Raw genomic sequence first — 18,515 nt, 5'->3', positions numbered from 1 at the left:
GGATGCACCCTGCCTCCTACCCTAACCCTTCCCAGAACAAGGCACATAGGTCCAGCAGAATGGATGGATGGGATCTACAAAGCTGGACCAGATACGGCAACACACCTGTGGAATGACTTTAACATGCTGGGCTTTGTAGAGTGACCCCTAATGGGCTGATTTCCAATCTAAATGATGAAGACCATCAAGGCAACCTGCAGGCTGGTATTTCCTCCTGGGCTGATTGCCCAAGCTGGTGACAACATTGGGGTTTGACTTTAAAGAGCGATCATCACGTGTTGACATTGACACAGCAGGCTAAGCGGCCGAGGGTCAGCAGCACGAGAGCAGATTTTGTTCGCGGTGCATCGGCGGAGGGTGGCCGGCGAACTTTAAACAGTCATCTGGTTTCCCGGAATCCTTGCAAACCCCCCACCTCTGCCCCATGCTCAGCTGTCGCCATGCTGACAGCTTCTCATGTTGCTCTTCTGTGAAGATCATGGTAAGATGGGGGGGGGGGGTCCAAGGTGGGATGGTGCAGGGAAACATGGGCTGCAGGGACAGGAGGATGGGGGCTGGTGATTTTATTTAGATAGATAGGGAGGGAGGGGGAGAAGCAGGAGGATGTGTTTATCAAGATGGAGGGTGAGTCTTAGCATCTCCACACAGAAAACACATGGCAAACACACGGCAAACACATGGCAAACACACGGGAAACATGCAGAAACACATGGAAAAGCACAGGGTGTCACAGCTACAGAGAGAGGCAGTGAGGGGCTTCAGGGTCTGGGTGTAGGGGAGGGAGAAACCGAAGTAAAGCTTGCAGGATGGGTAATGAAGTCCAGGTGAAGTGAGGGAATGTACTTGTCACCTGACCTGACCCGACCCCGCCTTGGGACACCCAGCAGGCCCAGTTCAGCTACTCCCAGAGATCAGCTGGGAATCTTCGTCCCAGATCCCAGCTATCAGACTGCAGTCACCTTGAGGTGATGGTCAGGAACCAGTCAGAGTGCATAGTGAACCCACAAGGCCCACCTTGCACAGAAATAATGGAGTGTCATCGTCATGGTGACTTAATCCTGGGGAGAAGTCAAGAGTAACTTTGATCTATGGACTATCCTATAGTCCACCAGAGCAGCTAATGGGGACTCAAGCTTAAATTGTCCATCATTCTGAAAGCAACGATTCAGTAGCTGACAGCGGGCGATGCCTCTCATACAGTAAATAAGGCAGAATTCTGTTTGTGGATGAGACCACAGTGAGAGGGGGTTGGACAGCGGAGGGTCCTCAGTATGCAAAGCCCACTGTGTCAGTGTTCTGGGCATTGCCTGTGGGTGGCGCTTTTCAGGACAGTGGGCTGTAGGCCATTGTGTCACCCGACAAAGGCACTAACCAGCCGGAACAAAAGTCAGAGGAGAATGGATTAACTCTAAACCTCAGCACTGCCGCACCTCAACCCCTCCACAGAGAACCTACACAACACTGCTCCTTAATGGTAATGGGCGGGCCTTTCTGTGACACTGAACACAATTTTACTTCAAACATTTTGGGAGGGGGGGGGGGACAAAATCAAAGGTCTGGTGGCTTTACAATTTGCAGCAAAAATGTAACGACTTGCTCAGAGCAGCCTCTCTAACTGGCACCTTCCCTGCCAGTGAGGAACATACCGCATTCTACAAGAGCAGGTTCATTCAGCCGATAAACCTGAACAAGTCACAGGGTTTGTGCAGGTACGCCAGCAGCTGCCCACCTTCAGTGCGAAACCGGAATGTTCTGGAAGCTTCCGGCCAGCAGTGCGCGGCCGCAGGAAGTGGCACTGCGCTACAGCTGCTGCTCCCCTTATCTCTAGACATTCGCAGCTCCAAGGTCAGCGCTTTCCCAGTATGGCTGTTTCTTAATATAGTGCTCTGGGGCTCAGTCGCACAGCAGATAAGACCAGCAAGGGCTCCTGCACGGTTTCTTAAAAAAAAAAAAAAAAAAAAAACGTTTTTCAACACTCTTTAATAGCTAGCCTTGGCTGGTGTCGGTTACTTCTTGTTTATAACAAGGTCAGACCAGCAGAGAGTGATGAAATGATTCACTTTGCAAAAAACAGCAGCTACTGCTTTGCTTCATGGGTAATTTCAGGTGGAAATGAAGATCCAGTAAAGGGAGGGGCGCCCCCGGGGGCTTCTCTGTGGGGGTCTGAAAGGCTAACAGCTCTACTATACCATATTTAAAACAATTAAGCTATTTCCTGTAGTTACATCAAAATGCAATGATGACCTGCCTCCTCTACCCCTCCAGTGCCCCCCTCCCATCCTGCTAGCGATAAACCACAAATTTAAAGTGTTCTGACAAAGATATAGAGTCAAAATAGGAACATGGAGCTCTGGCACCTTAAAGGGGCGGGTGGACACTGCCGTCGAGTTAAATGAAATTTAGACCCCCCACACAAACATATACATACATATACATATACACACACACACACCCCCAAGCCACTTGAACCACCCTGTAAACCGTCGTGTCATTTTCAATTACCAAAAGTGACCGTGACAAGATGCCGGCAGCACTGAGTGTGTCAGCTGAGCCCGTGTGCAGAGGGGCAACCTGAGAGGGGACAACCTGAGAGGGGACAGCCCGCGTCAGCATCGCGGCAAGCGCCCGCCAAACAGCCTATCAGCTTCACCGCTAGCTCCACAAGCCCCACCCCTTTCAAAGGCCCCACCCAGATGTGAGCGGGACAACAAAACAAAGAAAACATAGCATTTACGCAGATCGATGGATTACGGGAATTCACCACAGATAAAAAGTAGAAGGGGACTGACCCAAAGAGACAGACACCCCCCAGGACGAACCTAAATCTGCAGGACGCCCTGTGGGGCCTGCTGTAGCAACCTGCCAGCCTCATTAGCCATTAGCACAGGACTGCATCATCGGTGCCACTCTTCTACACCAGGACAGCAGTGGGTGGGTATCATGACAGGAGGCAGGATGGGCCATTTTGACAACTTCACTTCTTTGTTGTCATCCATTTCAGGGGACACCTCCCTATTCACCGTATCCACAAGCCCGTGCCGTCACCTCTCACACAGGACAGCCCTGTTTTTCCCCCCACGCCATACACCGATCGGCCATTCCGACATAGATAATAACCAGACGTAAGGTGAAGCAGGAGGCGGAGAACGCGGAGCGTGCCACCTACAGGCTGGGTTTGCTCTTACCCAGAGGGCCGTGGGGCTCGGATTGGCGCCGGCCCATATGCCTCTCCTGGTCCTTACGCTTCCTGCTCCCCCGCAGGCTGCCGAATCGCTTCATGGAGTGCCGAGTTGGACTGGCCAGTCGAGGGCGCCGTTGAGCACAGATGGCCCAGAGCAAGGCAGGGTCCACAATCCCCACTCCTCCTGGACTCCTCCTGGAGGAGGGCTGTGCGTGGGTGGTGGGGGGGTCACCCCAGCAGGTTCATCCTCAGCTGGGGGCGGTGAGGGGGAAGCCTGGGTCAGAATCGCAGCGAGGTTCAGGCTAGGGGGTGGGGGGCGTCCGCCCCTGATCCTCGGCGGTTAATTCCGGAAGGAAGAGCAGCCGGTGAATGTTTCCTGAGGGAAGTGTGGCTCGGCCCCGAAATGCTGGCAGACTCCGACTCTGCTGCTGACTGCTCTGTCACGTACAGCTGTGCAGAGCCTCTTTAAAATAGCCTGCATGGCAGAGACTGTAAAAGGAAACCACCCCGGCACAGGCTGCGGGGGCAGCGATTGGCTCTCCACACCCCCCTGCCGCACACACACTGCCCACCCCCCTCACTTCCTGAACTTTGCCTCTCTCTCTCCATCTCATCTCTCCCTCTCTCTCTCTACCTCTCCCTCCATCTCTCTTTCTCCCTCTCATCCCCACTCCTTCGCCATCTCTTTCTTCCTCCACCTCTCTGCCCTTCCTCCATCACTGCTGCAGGCTGCTCATTTCCTAACCCTAACATCTCTCCATCTCTCCCTCTCTAGCTTTCCTTCTCTCTAGCTCCACCCCAATCTCTCTCCCTCTCTCACCATCCCATGCTCCCTCTCTACCTCTGTCATCATCTTTTGCTCCCTGTATCTCCATCTCTCTTCCTCCCTTACCCTCGCTCACCATCCCTCCCTCCCTCTCTCTCGCTCTCCCTCCCTCCTTCCCCCTCTCTCTGTTGCAGTGACTGCTGGGAGCAGGCGGACCACGTGGGGGTGAGCAGTAGCGGTTTGTGTATTTCGCTTTCTGGTTTTCTTTCTGCGCTTCGGCGCTTAGTGAGTTTATATGCGCTGCATGCTTTTTGGTTTAGTTCTTTCTGATGGGGTCCCGTTCTGATGGGTGCGTTGCTGCATGTGATTATATGTGAAACTGGTCCCGAGGTGACAGTGGAGGGTGTTCTGTTAGGAGTGGCAGAGCAGGAAGGATACAATAGTACCAAGTCGGCATTGCAGTGGTGACGTTTTTGAAGGAGATGAGCTTAGCTGACCAGTTGACTGCACGTAGAATCACAGTGCAAGGTGTTTATATTGCAGTCATACTGCTGGTATCGCCAACTAAGTTGTGGTTTTCAGTGTGCTGCCTTTGGCTCCTGATAAGGATATTGCACGGGAGCATTCCCCTTCTGGTAGGGTTGTCAGGGACTTTAGGAAAGTTCCGCCGAGTTCCACCACAGGTTAGTATGGGATCAGGACTTGGAAGACGCGAGGGGAGACGAAAACATAGAACGAAGCAGTATACATGGCCAAAGGTATCAAATGGTCGACTCAGCGCCGCTAGACTGGATAGGGCCCAATATGTACAATTTGGGTGGAAGAGAGTATTGACAGCATGTATCATTTTGTGTGCCTTCTCCGATCACCACATGGCGTTGGTTGGCTTGCTTCTGTCGAGGACCTCGAAGCTTCAACACTAAGCTGCTTCTGGAGTGTTTTTGTACCGGCTTTGTCATGATACTGGGAAAAGTGGCAGATGGAAAAGGAGGGATTTGCTGATTTGCCATCCTGGTGGGATGTGGGGACAGTGTGGGTCTGAGTCTTTTGTCCTTGGGATTTTGGAGAAGGACGTCAGTTTGCTGGAAATTTGACTTAAACTTGAGATTGTAGGTGACTTGGATGGAAAAGGAAGGCTTTGAGCTCCTTCCTACATGAGCGGGTGAGTGGGCTTTAGTCTGGACAAGGATGTCTAGTATTAGGGCCATGGATGCCACACGTTTCGTTTTCAGCCTGCGTGATGGAATGGCCTGGTGCGGACTGGACTCCCGATTTGGGGGTGATTTTCTATCAATCAGGAAAAGGCCTTTGATAGAATCATTCGTGTATCTTTTTAACACTCTTAAAGCTTTTGGAATGGGGACGACTTCCATGTCTTGAATAGGGATTTTGTATGCTGATGCTTCTGTGATGCTTAAGGCGAGGTCTGGGCTGAGCTGCCCCATCAGGGTGCAGATGGGTATCAGGGTGTCCCTTGTCTGGTCAGCTGTACTGCTTGGCTATTGAGCCTTGCTGTGTAAGCTGAGAGCCGGGCTACAAGGGCGGTTGGGCTTAGAGACATTGCTTTGTCAGCTTATGCTGATGATGTCTCTGTGTTTGTAAGGGGGGACGAGCATGTTCAGGCACTCACTCGCAGTCGTGGCCAAAAGTTTTGAGAACGACACAAATACTAATTTTCACAAAGGCTGCTGCCTCAGTTTTTATGATGGCAATTTGCATGTACTCCAGAATGTTATGAAGAGTGATCAATAAAACCCATTTCCACTGCATTTCAGCCCTGCCACAAAAGGACCTGCTGACATCATTGCAATGATTCTCTCCTTAACACAGGCGAGAGTGTTGATGAGGACAAGGCTGGAGATCACTCTGTCATGCTGATTGAGTTAGAATAGCAGACTGGATGCTTTAAAACAGGGGTGCCCAACTCCAGTCCTGGAGGGCCGGAGCCCCGTGTAGCTTAGTTCTTTCCCTGTTCCACCGTAAATGATTCAGCTCAAGAGCTGTGTGGTAATTAGCACAAGGAGTTGAATCAGGTGTGTTAAATGAGGGAAACCCAAAAATGTGCAGGGCTCTGGCCCTTCAAGACTGGAGTTGGGCATCCCTGCTTTAAAAGGAGGGCGCTGGCTTGAAATCATTGTTCTTCCTCTGTTAACTATGGTTACCTGCAAGGAAACACACGCAGTCATCACTGCTTTGGAGAAAAAGGGCTTCACAGGCAAGGATATTGCTGCTAGTAAGATTTCACCTAAATCAACCATTTATCAGATCATCAAGAACTTCAAGGAGAGAGGTTCAGTTGTCATGAAGAAGGCTTCAGGGTGCCCAAGAAAGTCCAGCAACACAGCAACTTTGCATAAACTTAAATGAAATTGTCAATAAAAGCCTTTGATATTTATGAAATGCCTGCAATTATACTTCAATATACCATAGATCTACAAACACTGAAGCAGCAAACCTTGTAAAAACCAAAACTTGTGTCATTCTCAAATTTTTAGCCACGATTGTGGAGATGTATGAGAATATGTCTTGGGCTCGTGTCAGTTGGAGTAAGTTTATGTGCTATGTTTGAGGACAGTGGCAGTGCCAGGTGCTGCCTAAGTTGCCGGGTGACTAGCATGGGCTAGGACGGGCGTGAAGTATTTAGGAGTGCAATTCGGATTGGCAGACTCCCTTGGTAAGAATTGGGAGGGGTTACTGGAGTAAGTGTATGCCAACTTGTCTCGTGGGACATGGATCCGGCCTCAGCTGTCCTACAGGGGGAGGGTGTTGGTGGCCAACAACCTGGTTGCATCCAGGCACAAGTTCATAGCTTTGGGGCAGTCGCATGCACTGGTCAGAGAGCTCCAGAGGAGGCTGGTTGATTTCTTCTGGTCTGGCCAACATTGGATCCATACCTTTTTTTCTTTTTTAGTTTTAACCTGTGAGAGAAGGGGGTCAGGGACTGTTCACCTGACTGGCTGCTTTCTGGCTGAAGTCATCGCTGTATGGAGTCAGGTTGCTGTGGGCTGACACAGCTTGCACATTGCTACAGTGTATAGACGGTCTAGGGTATGACAGGCATCTGTTTGTGCTGGATCTAAAGGACATGGACGTGTGAGAGACCACCTTGTTTTACCAGTCCGTTCTGAAGACGTGATCTTCTGTGCTGCGGACTAATAGGTTCGGCTCTCAGCCATGTTTCAGCATGGAGGAGGAGCTGTTTTAAAACTCCCTGATTTGGACCAGAGGTCTAGTATCTGGATTATTTTGGCAGTGCCTGATGGCAGCAGGCATCACGAACCTTGTGTAACAGAGAGGTTGGAACCTGGAAGTCTGTCCCTGTCCTGAATACTTAAACGGGGATCCGGTCCTGCCAACTCATTCAGGCGATCTTGGACCATATCTCTTCGCTGCTGCCTACAGAGTTCAGGAGAGCTGCGGTGGAGGAGGGTTGAAGGGTACCTTTCGCACCCCTGCCCGTTTCAGCAGCAGTGGAGAGCCATGGGGAAGAGGACTGTCCTTTTGCTCTCCTTCAGAGTGCCCAACTGAAGAACTTTCTGAATGCCTCCAAGAAGGCAAGGCAAGAACAAGGGCTCTCTGATGGGGTTAAGGTATCCAGGTGGTCGGGTTTGTTGGTGCCAGATGCCCTCCCCACCCCTTGGGCTGTTGTAAGCCTCCCACAGAGTAACATACAACTGATCTGCAGTGGAGGGTGATACATTAAGCTGTGGCTATGAACAGACATATTGATCCTTCTGTGGAGGAGGATTGCTGGGCAAGATTAAGCCTCTGAGCATCTCGTTTGAGGTGCATGAGGGCTGGGGACATGTTTCTGCAGTCGAAGGAGGGTTTGGAGTACTTTTTGGGGGCAGACTAAGCTTGCGATTCAGCTCACTCAGAAGAATAAAATGGGTCAACGGATCCTAAATTTGTCATGGTGGGGCTGGTGGCAATGAGGCTCAGGGTGGAGCATGCATACCCCGTACTGACCCTTACGCTGCAGACTGTATGGGGACAATGTGGGGTGTTGTGTGAACTTGCTGATGATCCTTGTGTTGAGATTGTGACAGTGCCTGGCATTTCTGGGTTTTGCGGATCTGTGAGCCCTTAGCACCAACCTTGGGTATTTTTAGTTTTTTTGATTATAGGCACAGATTTTTATAAAACTCAACTTGGTCCCCCATCAAAATAACATGTTTTTATCACATTGTGGGGACATTTTGTCCCCACAATGTAATATATACTGGAGCCACACACACACACACACACACACACACACACACACACACACAGACCCAGCTGCTGCACCACATAGCCTCTCCCCAAGTCCAACTCAGAGATGCCCTGTCAAAAGACGAGGGTGGACTCTAACTGGTTACCCCCCCCCCCCCACCCAAACCATGGGTGACAGAACACAGGGGACAAAGGAGCTGAAACACAGGCAGGTTGCAAGTACATCCCTAGCATCTGCGAATCCTCAAACAGCATGAGGAGGTGGAGTCAAGCTTAGCAGCCCAAAGCCAGCGGTCCAATGGAAAATTCCGAGACTGATAAATCCATACCAGTTCGGGGGCAGCAGCCAAGGACACAGGCTCAGAACCTGAAAGCTCTAATTGCTGCTGTACCCTTAAACTAATGCCCTTAACCTGAATTACTCCATAAGAAGACTATGACAAGATGTTTCATACTGCTGTGGCTTATAGGAACATATATTTCACATTTATTATTGCCGTTTAAATTCCCATGACCGTGGACAGGGACAGGCATGGATTTTAACATGATTGTGAAAGAAAAAAAATGCCTCATGCTCGTACTGAGTGAACATAAACTTGGCATAATTAGGGTCATTAAGGGCCCACAAGTTATGAGGGCAGAGCCTGAGGCCTTTTCCAAAGAGCAGTTTGTGGGATTTACAGGAAACCGCTGGAAGACACGGTCGGGTGAGCTCGGCAGAGGTGAGCTCCAGGGGGGGTTAGGCGCTATCCGCAAATCAACAAACGGCCCCCTCCCCCCATCGGCCCGTGAAATCAGGTCCTTGGAATGAACCCTTCCCATGACATGGCGTGTTCTGGGGGGCCCAGCGCCCCTGAGAAGGCGAGGGGCCATTTACTGTGAACCACGTCCTCCAACTTATGGTTGTGTTTTTTTTTTTTTTGTTTTTTTTTTTAACTGGTAATATCCAGTCTTTGAAAAGAAACGCTGAACTGACGTAACTTATGAAAAACTTGCCTTCAGTCAAGCCGGTCGACGAGGTCAAAGGTCATGTGGAAGGCTGGGATGAGGGCACAGCATCAAAGGGCTTCTCCACACCACATCTAGCTTCACATCCTTCTCTGCAGCCAGTTTCTTAGCACACTGACTGCTTATGGCATGGAAGGCGGTACTGTCGGTCGAGCTATGGATGAGAGCTGCGCTGCCGCCCTGAGTCAACCGTGTTATATTATTAAAGTATTAAAGTATTCAAGTAAAAGACTTAGACCATTAGACTCAGACCATCTGCCAAAACCTGCACCCTTTCCAGCCATAGAAAGTTAAGGCCCGTGAATTCGAAAAAATGTTCATGACATGGCTGATTACCTTTAAAATGGTCCGTCTGATGTTAGCAAAGCCTAGGAACTGGACATGTTTTTTTGCATTTCGTTTGCTTTTCGTCAGTTTTCCGTTTTTTTTTTTTTTTTTTTTAAGTTACTTTTAGTTTTTATTTGCTTTCACTGCTGGTGCATGTGCGAGTCACACCCACGGTGTCCAAGGACGGGACACAGCGCCACCTACCATCACCGCTACCGTTATGCAGGGTCACCTTGTGCCTCTGGACGCCTTCCAGAGCATTTCCTCCTCACACTCAGGGTATAAGGCTGGAAACTATTTGGAGTGTTTTGAAAAACACGTGAGTCTCCCCAGGGGAGTAGGGGGCAATTATATTATCTGACAGGGGCATTTGTGGGGGGAAAGAGCTTAATTTAATATCTTAATTGGTGATAAGCCAGACAATGATTAAACACAGTGGGGGAGTGCGGATGAAAACACTGCAGGCAGAATATAACGGCTAGTGACCATTACTGTGCACTGGGGGGGTTGCCGGGGTTTGAAATGCCAGCGACACGCACCCAATATGCCCCTGAATGGGGCCCCCCGACCTCTGCAGCTTCTGTACATGTCTGACAGCAGGCAGAATTAAAAGGCGGATTTAAGTTAATTAAAATGATAAATAAAAACGGAACAAGAATATCCATACAGGCAGGGGAGTAGAAACAGGCAGGGGGAATTGGGGGGGGGGGGGGGGGACTTGGATGGACCGAAATGACTGGACGACAGCTGCGGATCAGAGTTTGTGCAGCTGAGGTCCGTGTGAGCGAGCAATGCTGGATGTCAGTCACTGTTGCCATGTGACTTTTCCAGAAGGAAAATGTTCAAAAGGCGGCCTGTTAAAAAGAAACCATGTGATGCAGTGAGCTAAATATGAAGGTTTTATCCGTCAGGCAGAGAAAGTGTCATGTGACCAGATGTCAGGTCGGGCACGCGGTGATGGGGTCTCTGTGATTGGATGACCTGCTTGAATCTGCATGTCTCTTACCGACCTGTCCATCTCCCACAGGGGCACCTTGCGGACAGAGGTTAAACATTATGAAGTACATTTGCAGGTCCGAATGCTATTTAAAAAATATTTACATTTATTTAGTAGAAGCTTTAACACGACAGGGACAGAACGTAAAAACAGAATTATGGCACTGCCATGTCGCCGTGACAACCTCAGGACGAAACGGAAATGAGGCATCTCTCAAAGGAGTAAATTAATTGTTGTATTACAGCGAATGAAACACTACCCAGACCTATGCTCACGTGCAGGGGGGGGGGGGGTGTCACGTGCAGGGGGGGGGGGGGTGTCACGTGCAGGGGGGGGGGGGGGTCAGCCATTTCACTCCATCAGGCTGACTAAATCACCCACAATTCCTCTGTGCACCGAGAGCATGATGACAACCTACAGCATAATGGGACCTCTGTGACTCACCCAGAGTATGATGTTTACAAGACAGAAATGTTTAACCCTTGTTACTGCAAATGAAGGATAAATACAAAGGTTTCGAGCCACGAGACAGACAGCACATAACTGACAAAATAACCATGTTGCACATATAGGGGGCAGAGCAGGACTCACAAACCACAAGGGCATTTTTAATTGGCATAATCAGTGTCTAGTCAGGTCCTTAAACTTAAACATGGTGGGAAAGAGGTTTGTGCAGATCACAGATTCAACTGGGAAGTGAGGTGGTGAGAAGGGGGGGTTGAATTTAATGAGCAGGGAGGTACCATCATGTGAGCATTTGGGAGAATGAGTGAGTGTGGGTCCCACAGAGGTCACATGGGCGAAGCATTGGGCATCTTGATTGGATAAATTGCTTTGTGGGGGTGGGGCCTCTGCCTCTTTCCCCCTGCATATCTTGGCAAACATGAAGGCCGCCACTGTTTGATGTCACTCAACACAACCTTCACCGTCCGGGCAACCCCAATGGCAGCAGGTGTGATTATAACCAGGATAAAATATGGGTGAGGGAGGGGGGATGTCTAGGAAATTCCGCACTGGGAAGTAAATTTTCAACCATGTGAAGAGACGTCTTGTGGGTGGTGCAGGGGGGAGGGGGGGGGGATTCAGAACATTCAGGATACAACCCAAGATGCCAGAGTCGCCCGATGAAAAATGTGGGAACCAGCAGGGAGCGTGGAAACCCTGCGAGGCCACAGTCACCGATACAGGAAGGGGCTGACATCAGTGTCTGCAGCAAGCAGGGGACTGTCATGTTCACCATGCCCATACGCAAAACTAGGGACACTCAGAGACCCAAATGAAGTCAGCAAGGCTCTCATATCCTCATACTACCTGCCAGTGCAGAGCCAAGGCCGCCTTGAAGTTTCCGCCTAACATTACTTTATACAGTTGTTATTCGTTATATAAATCAACTCCGGTGAAGCAAAAAATGTTCGTTTTCAGGGTTGCCAAATCTCAAGCTTCTGGCATGACACACACGTTTTTTTTATCCTTCATTTGCAGGAAATCTTACGGCAAATCTATATTGTTCCATTATAAACCTAAAATTAGCTACGTCAAACGTGTATTTGCATGGTTAAATACAAAAGCAGACAATTTACAAGGTAAGAACTGTTACATGCAGACATCTCATTATTATTTGAAATGAAAAGTAAAATGCACTGTTTTCGCCTGAAACAGCTTGTCATTCTGTTTGCATTGTTACTCCGACAAAGATAAAATGAATGAGAAAAACACGTCACATTGTACATATGTTTTCGAAATAAGGCCGCCTATATCCTACTCTAATAGCGATTAACGTGACAGGTTTGTATGTATTTATATTAAAACAAGACTTATTACCGATGTGGGATTATCGAAACCAATGCTTAAATCCATTAACACTAAAATATATAAGGCATAAAGACGACTGCATGTATTAGGGTTTTACGGCTTAAGTTAAACACTTTAAACACGGATTATTTTCACATTTTATTTGTTTTCTCATTTTTAAATACAGCCCTACTTTTATTTAGTAAATGAGAAAACATACATATCGGCAGTCATACATATGTTCAGTTCTATGTCACATGACAAATATATTCAAAAAGTTTTTGAATTGTACTGAATTTGATTTGACAGTCAGGTATTGATTACATGCAATGTTGATATAGCTATAACAGGCTACTTAAATATATATCACACTAAATAGTTAGACATTACGATCTTCCGGACCTCTGCTTCAAGAAATTCTCTAACTGGACCTCTTTAAATTTTAGTTAAATACCCTGTCTTACAATCAGAAATAATGTAGTTCGCGTATCTCGTCTCTGGCAAACATTTTCGTTTTTTTATTCGTTGACGATATTGTCAATACACTTTGTCATTGTCTTAGGCCTCGCAAAATCATTTTTTATTTAGTCATCGTCTAATTTTACTCTGAAAATAAAGGTCATTGACGATAACTATGACGAAAATTTTTCGTCAACAAAATTAAAACTGCTACATGCTCCTTACACTGGGGGGGCACTGGTGGTGAAGCTTGTCAGGTGGGGGAGGGGAGGCCAGCAGTTTGCTACGCCGGCACCCCCTCAGAAGATGGTGCCCTTGGCGGCTGCTTATGTCACCTATTGGGAAGACTTAATAAAACACCAATAAAGACCATTTCTGTCCCCTTATGAAAATTTTGGTGGTTTCATTTAAGTTGGGGTGCCTTCGACAGCCTTGATCTTGGGTCGCCAAGCAATGTGTGACACAGCACAGCATTGCCAGGATCCCGTGATCGCAGCGCCACGTACAGTACGTGACATCAATCGAAGGCCAGTAATTAGCCAATCACTCGCCAGAGCTGTGAGGCCTGCATGGTTTAACATGCCATTGTTTTATTTGCCTGTTACCAGGGTGACTGAATGCCACTAGTAACCTAGAATTCCCACATTGCTAATTGGAGCAGCAAGGCCCGGGGGCGGGGCTTGTTGCAGCCACGATGGGACGTTCTGTGATCCGATTGGAGGGATACACACACTTCATGTAACAAAAATAACAAAGGGAACTTGACAGAAAAAAAAAACAGCGGAATGTATACAGCAGCCTTTAAGGTTACTACAGACATTACTGCATAACGTATTTAATCATTCATTCAAAAGCAGGATGAGACTATCCATGTAATACATACAAACCGGTAGTTAGGAATAGATCACCTTTGTCAGCCTTCTTCTGTCCAACCAATAAAACTAATGTTGCTATTTTTGGCCATGTGATCACAGTAACTAGTATTGGAGTTATCAGAACTGGGTCCCTCCCCAGGCTTGAGAGCAGAGCACCCCTCCCCCCACCTCAACACCACATGGTAATCGATCGCGTCGGTATAATCCCGAACCATTTCTCCTGGAAGCCAAGAGGACAGGAAGCCACTGCGAAGCTCTGGGCCTCCTGCCCGCAGTGGAATCCGCCGTAGCACCGCCATTCCCAGCACACACGGTGACACTGGCTGAGTGTTTACAGGGAATCAGTCGATGGATTACTGTAGTCACTTCTCAACATACAGAAACCAGCTTCAGCACAAATGTGTAAACAAACAACCTTTGACTGCTACGCTTGCGTTGAGTCTTACACTTAGATTTTTTTCATTACAATAGTAAACGTCCCCTTGGGTAAAACCAACCTTTTGCCGTGTTCAAAATCATTGGCAAGTTTCTTTGTGGCCACCTAGTGGCAGGTTGTGGAACTAAATCTGTCACAAGTTCCCAAAGAGAGGCGGATACTGATTCGCAGGTGAGGGGGCTAAGTGCACTGCAAGCGCAGCCTGGTGACACACCCCCTTAGGCTTCACACGCCATAGGCGGTCAGCTGCCCTGCCCTCCATGCTCTCCTCCCCATGTCCAGGCAGCAATCCCAGACACATGGCGTGCTGGGCATTGATCCCACAATGCAGATGGTGCTCTCCCTGCGACATCATGCTGGGGGGCTTTTCATCGTAGGGGGAAGTCACGGTCGTGAGATCTGAAGATGATGTTTCCGTCCAGTAAGTGACAAAGGGTTGAGAATTGTCTGAGCAGGCTGGGGGGGGGGGCTGTATTTATTTCTGTTCTTCCCCTCCTTCATCCTCATTGCCGTCTTGCCACTGATGGACTCATACACTACATGTACAAATTCATTGGGACAGTCATTGAATTCAGGTGTTTCATTCAGACCCATTGCACTTGGCCATGCAGTCAGGTTTACAAACATTCGTGTAAGAATGGGTCATTCTGAAGAGCTTGCATGCATGGTACTGTCATAGGATGCCACCTTTGCAATAAGTCAGTTTGTGAAATTTCTTCCCTGTTAGATATTCCACGGTCAACTATAAGTGGTATTATTGCAAATTGGAAGCGTTTAGGAACAACAGAAACTCAAAGCCACAAAGTGCTGAGGCGCATAGTGTGTAAAAGTCACCAACACTCTGCTGACTCTGTAACTGTTCCAAACTTCCTCTGGCATTAACTCCAGCACAAAACTGCACTGGGAGCTTCATGGAATGGGCTTCCATTCCTGAGCAACTGCATGCAAGCCTCACATCACCAAGCACAATGCCAAGCTTCGGACAGAGTGGTGTAAAGCACGCCGGCACTGGAGCAGTGGTGTGATGAATCACACTTCTTTGTCTAGCAGTCTGATGGATGAATCTGGGTTTGGTGGATGCTAGGAAAACATTACCTTCCTGCATTGTGCAGACTGTGAAGTTTGGTGGAGGAGGGATAATGGTATGGGGTTGTTTTTCAGGGGCTGAGCTAGGCCTCTTAGTTACAATTAAGGAAACTCTTATTGCTTCAAAGACATTTTGGACAATTTTATGCTTCCAACATTGTAGGAACAGTTTGGGGAAAGCCCTTTTCTGTTCCAGCATGACTGTGCCCCAGTGCACAAAGCAAGGTCCATAAAGACATGGTTGGGTGAGTTTCGTGTGGAAGAACTTGACTGGCCCACACTGACCCCTGACCTCAACCCCATTGAACACCTTTGGGATTAACTAGAATGGAGATTGTGAGCCAGGCCTTCATGTCCAACACATCAGCACATCAGTGCTTGACCTCACAAATGGTTTTCGGGATAAATGGGCAAAAATTCCCACAGAAATGCTCCAAAATCTTGTGGAAAGCCTTCCCATAAAAGTGGCCGTAGTTATAGCTGCAAAGGGGGACCGACTCCATATTAACCCCTATGGATTTAGAATGGGACGTCATAAAAGTTATTGTAGATGTAATGGCCAGGTGTCCCAATGCTTTTGTCCATATAGTGTATAAACGACTCTCAACCCTCTAATACTAGACAGCTGCAGTCAGGGTGCTTGTTCCTGGCCTAAATCCTTCACTGTCCCTAATTCACCCCCCACTAAATCCACATTGCAAGCCCCCAAGACACAGGCATGGCTATGGATGCATGTAACTGATCATCAGAATCACTAATTCATCAACATAACTTTCACCATCACCCCCCCCATCAGTGCCTGTCCAGCATACTCAAATGCCCCCCTCCAGGATTCCATCCTGCTAATGCCACTGCTCCAGTAGGTTAGTTGACCGCTTCTGGCAGACAGACAATCTACCTCTCTCCTATAAAGTATCTCTGCATCCTAATATATCCATATTTCTGTTACAAGAGCACACCTGCTTGCAGATGACTGGAAAAGAAAAAAAATCCTCTTCAAAAACACAAAAAACACTTTAAGGTAATTTTCTATTCTGCAAGGCCGCAGTGGAGGGCTGTGACCACAGGGTGGCAGTGTGGTCACAGTCTTGAGCTCTGCCTAGAGCAGCTCTAGCACAAGCTCATAGCTCTGGCCACAGCGCCTCCTATAGCTGCTTTGTAAATGTACTGCTGGTAAAACAGCGTATTCTTAATGCACTCCGCCGGTCCGGCCCAAACACGCACCTGCTCATCGATGAGACACGCCCTCCACATAATTTATTGAAGTCTAACCAATCACAGTCTAACGTTCAGATAATTCTTCCGTTGCCACCCACACGGCTGACATTCTGTGTTAAAGAGCAGTATCTGCACCACCTACCAACACCCAGGAGCCCCATGCTCCACCCCCAGGATCTGCCCAGCCCAGTTCTGGACCTTCAAAACATCCTCCTCTGCCAAAGGAGCTGTTAAAGGTGCAGGAGCACCTGCCAGGGCCTGATTGGGGAAGGGCAGCCGAGGGCATGGGGGCGTGTCTGAAACGGGGCGTGTCCGAAACGGGGCGTGTCCGAAACGGGGCGTGTCCGAAACGGGGCGTGTCCGAAACGGGGCGTGTCCGAAACGGGATCTCTCTGGAAATCCACCGTCCAGCCACTCAGGAGTGAGTAGTCAGAGGCCTTTTCACGAGAGCATATAGACACGGTCGCGCTGTCAGACTCAGTGAGGAAGATGCCTCAGGCAGGAGACAGAGCCTGCAGTCGGCACAGAGAATAAAACGGCATGAATTTACACCGCTGCTCCGCAAATGGGCAGCTCGTTACGGGAAAAAGAATATGATCGACCGCGGCCAAAGATTTCAGGGCTGAGAATAACATAGAGAGAGATAGAGCTATAGACATAGGCATAAACAAACAGGATTTTACAGTCCAGATGTGCAAATTCTGAGTACACAATTCAAATTTAGTATTCTCTCACTTCAAAAAGGTATTCAAAGTAAAAGTTCCGATAATATCCAGAGAATTTACTGATGGAGACTGCAATTAAATTACAATTAAATGGTAAACATTACCAAAACATTTTAGATTAACTTTCCATCATTTGAAAGCCATAAAACATAAAGAAAAGGCTCCGAGTGTGCGAGGCGCAGTGACATTTCAGACCCCCCCCCCCCGCGGGCAGTAAACGGGCAGTGACGGCAATGGCGGGAGCCCTTGATCCATTTTATATTAGCACTGTGAGTCATGGGGGTGGGGCAGCCGAGTCACTGCAGAAAGCCAGGCGGGAAGAAATAAGCATGAAAAGGAGAGACCGGGGCAGACTTGATGGCTCAGGCCCCCCCCCCTTCCAGATTTCTCCGCAAGGCCAACGGGACATAGACCTGTGTGAAACCACAAATGGAGAACAGGAGAGCGGACGGCTATGTGGCTGTGTGTGTGTGTGTGTGTGTGTGTGTGTGTGGATTAGGTTTATTTTACCTTGTTGAGGCCAAATATTCCCCACAATGTAATAAAAACCTGTTATTTTGACATTGTGGGGACCATTTTTCAGGTCCCCACAAAGATCTGTGAATGCATTCAACTGTGTGTGTATATATGTCTGTCTTGACCTGCGCGCCACCCCCCCCCCCAGTGCACCCACACAGCCGTGCCCCTTAGCATCCCAACGCCGTGGATCAGCTAAGGCAGCTCACCCTTCCGTCACAGCAAAGATCCCATAATGCTACTAATTTATCATCATCATCATCATCATCATCATCGTCAGCATCGATAAATACTCATAACAGGAAATCAGCGTCTTTGACAGAGCTAAAATGGGAGGGAACCTTAAACACGTCTACCATCGGCTGGAAAGTAGAAGTGATACCCTTCAACACCGGAAACAGTCAGCGTCGCTTCCCGCAGAGAGACGACGACGCAGAGATGGCACAAAGCCGCCCGGTAGGTTACCGGGGAGCACCCGCGCAATGTGAGTACGGGAGGAGTAATGCAACATCAAACAAACTCGCACTCCAGTGGTGTCGAGCACAACGGGCACCATGACCTCTGACCGGCATTTACAGATTAGCATGTGTGTGGGTGCAGAACGGTTCTTACGGCCCCTCGTCATTAAATATACCTCACGGAAACAACACACACCTGCGGCAGTTTATATTGATTTTAATTGCACTGTTTTCCTTTTTAATTGCATTCATTAAACATTAATAATAAAAAAAAATGTACTAAGAACACTTAACCTTGTTAATTTTGGAAGGGCAAGCCAGCGGCCAGAGTTAGCAGCATATTTTGGGCCACCTGTCCCTAGTTCATGCCGTTTCACCCAAAGCAAAGCACTGTACGTACCCTGACCACCCCCCACCCCTCCCCTTCCAAAAGTGGAGTAGCAGGTATTCCATTTGCCAT

The 18,515-nt window shown here is 48.5% G+C and overlaps 1 protein-coding gene across 9 annotated transcripts in view; it reads right to left on the bottom strand.

Moving 5' to 3' along the window:
• Positions 1-18,515, bottom strand: part of LOC111851656 (5'-AMP-activated protein kinase subunit gamma-2-like) — a 68,707-nt gene that overhangs the window by 25,505 nt on the left and 24,687 nt on the right. The window contains exon 1 of one of the 9 annotated variants that reach the window (XM_072713294.1): positions 3,186-3,734. The exons of 7 other annotated variants lie outside the window; for them this stretch is intronic. In XM_072713294.1, the coding sequence (XP_072569395.1) occupies positions 3,186-3,279 (94 nt within the window). In that variant the 5' untranslated portion in view covers positions 3,280-3,734. Of the gene's footprint in view, positions 1-3,185; positions 3,735-18,515 lie in introns of those variants that run through there. One more of the 9 variants, XM_023826754.2, reaches the window with a different exon arrangement.

The sequence above is a fragment of the Paramormyrops kingsleyae genome, chromosome 1 (assembly GCF_048594095.1).
Source record: "Paramormyrops kingsleyae isolate MSU_618 chromosome 1, PKINGS_0.4, whole genome shotgun sequence".
Classification (NCBI taxonomy): domain Eukaryota; kingdom Metazoa; phylum Chordata; class Actinopteri; order Osteoglossiformes; family Mormyridae; genus Paramormyrops; species Paramormyrops kingsleyae.
Note: the sequence above shows the minus strand (reverse complement) of the source record. Positions and strands in the feature narration are given on the sequence as shown.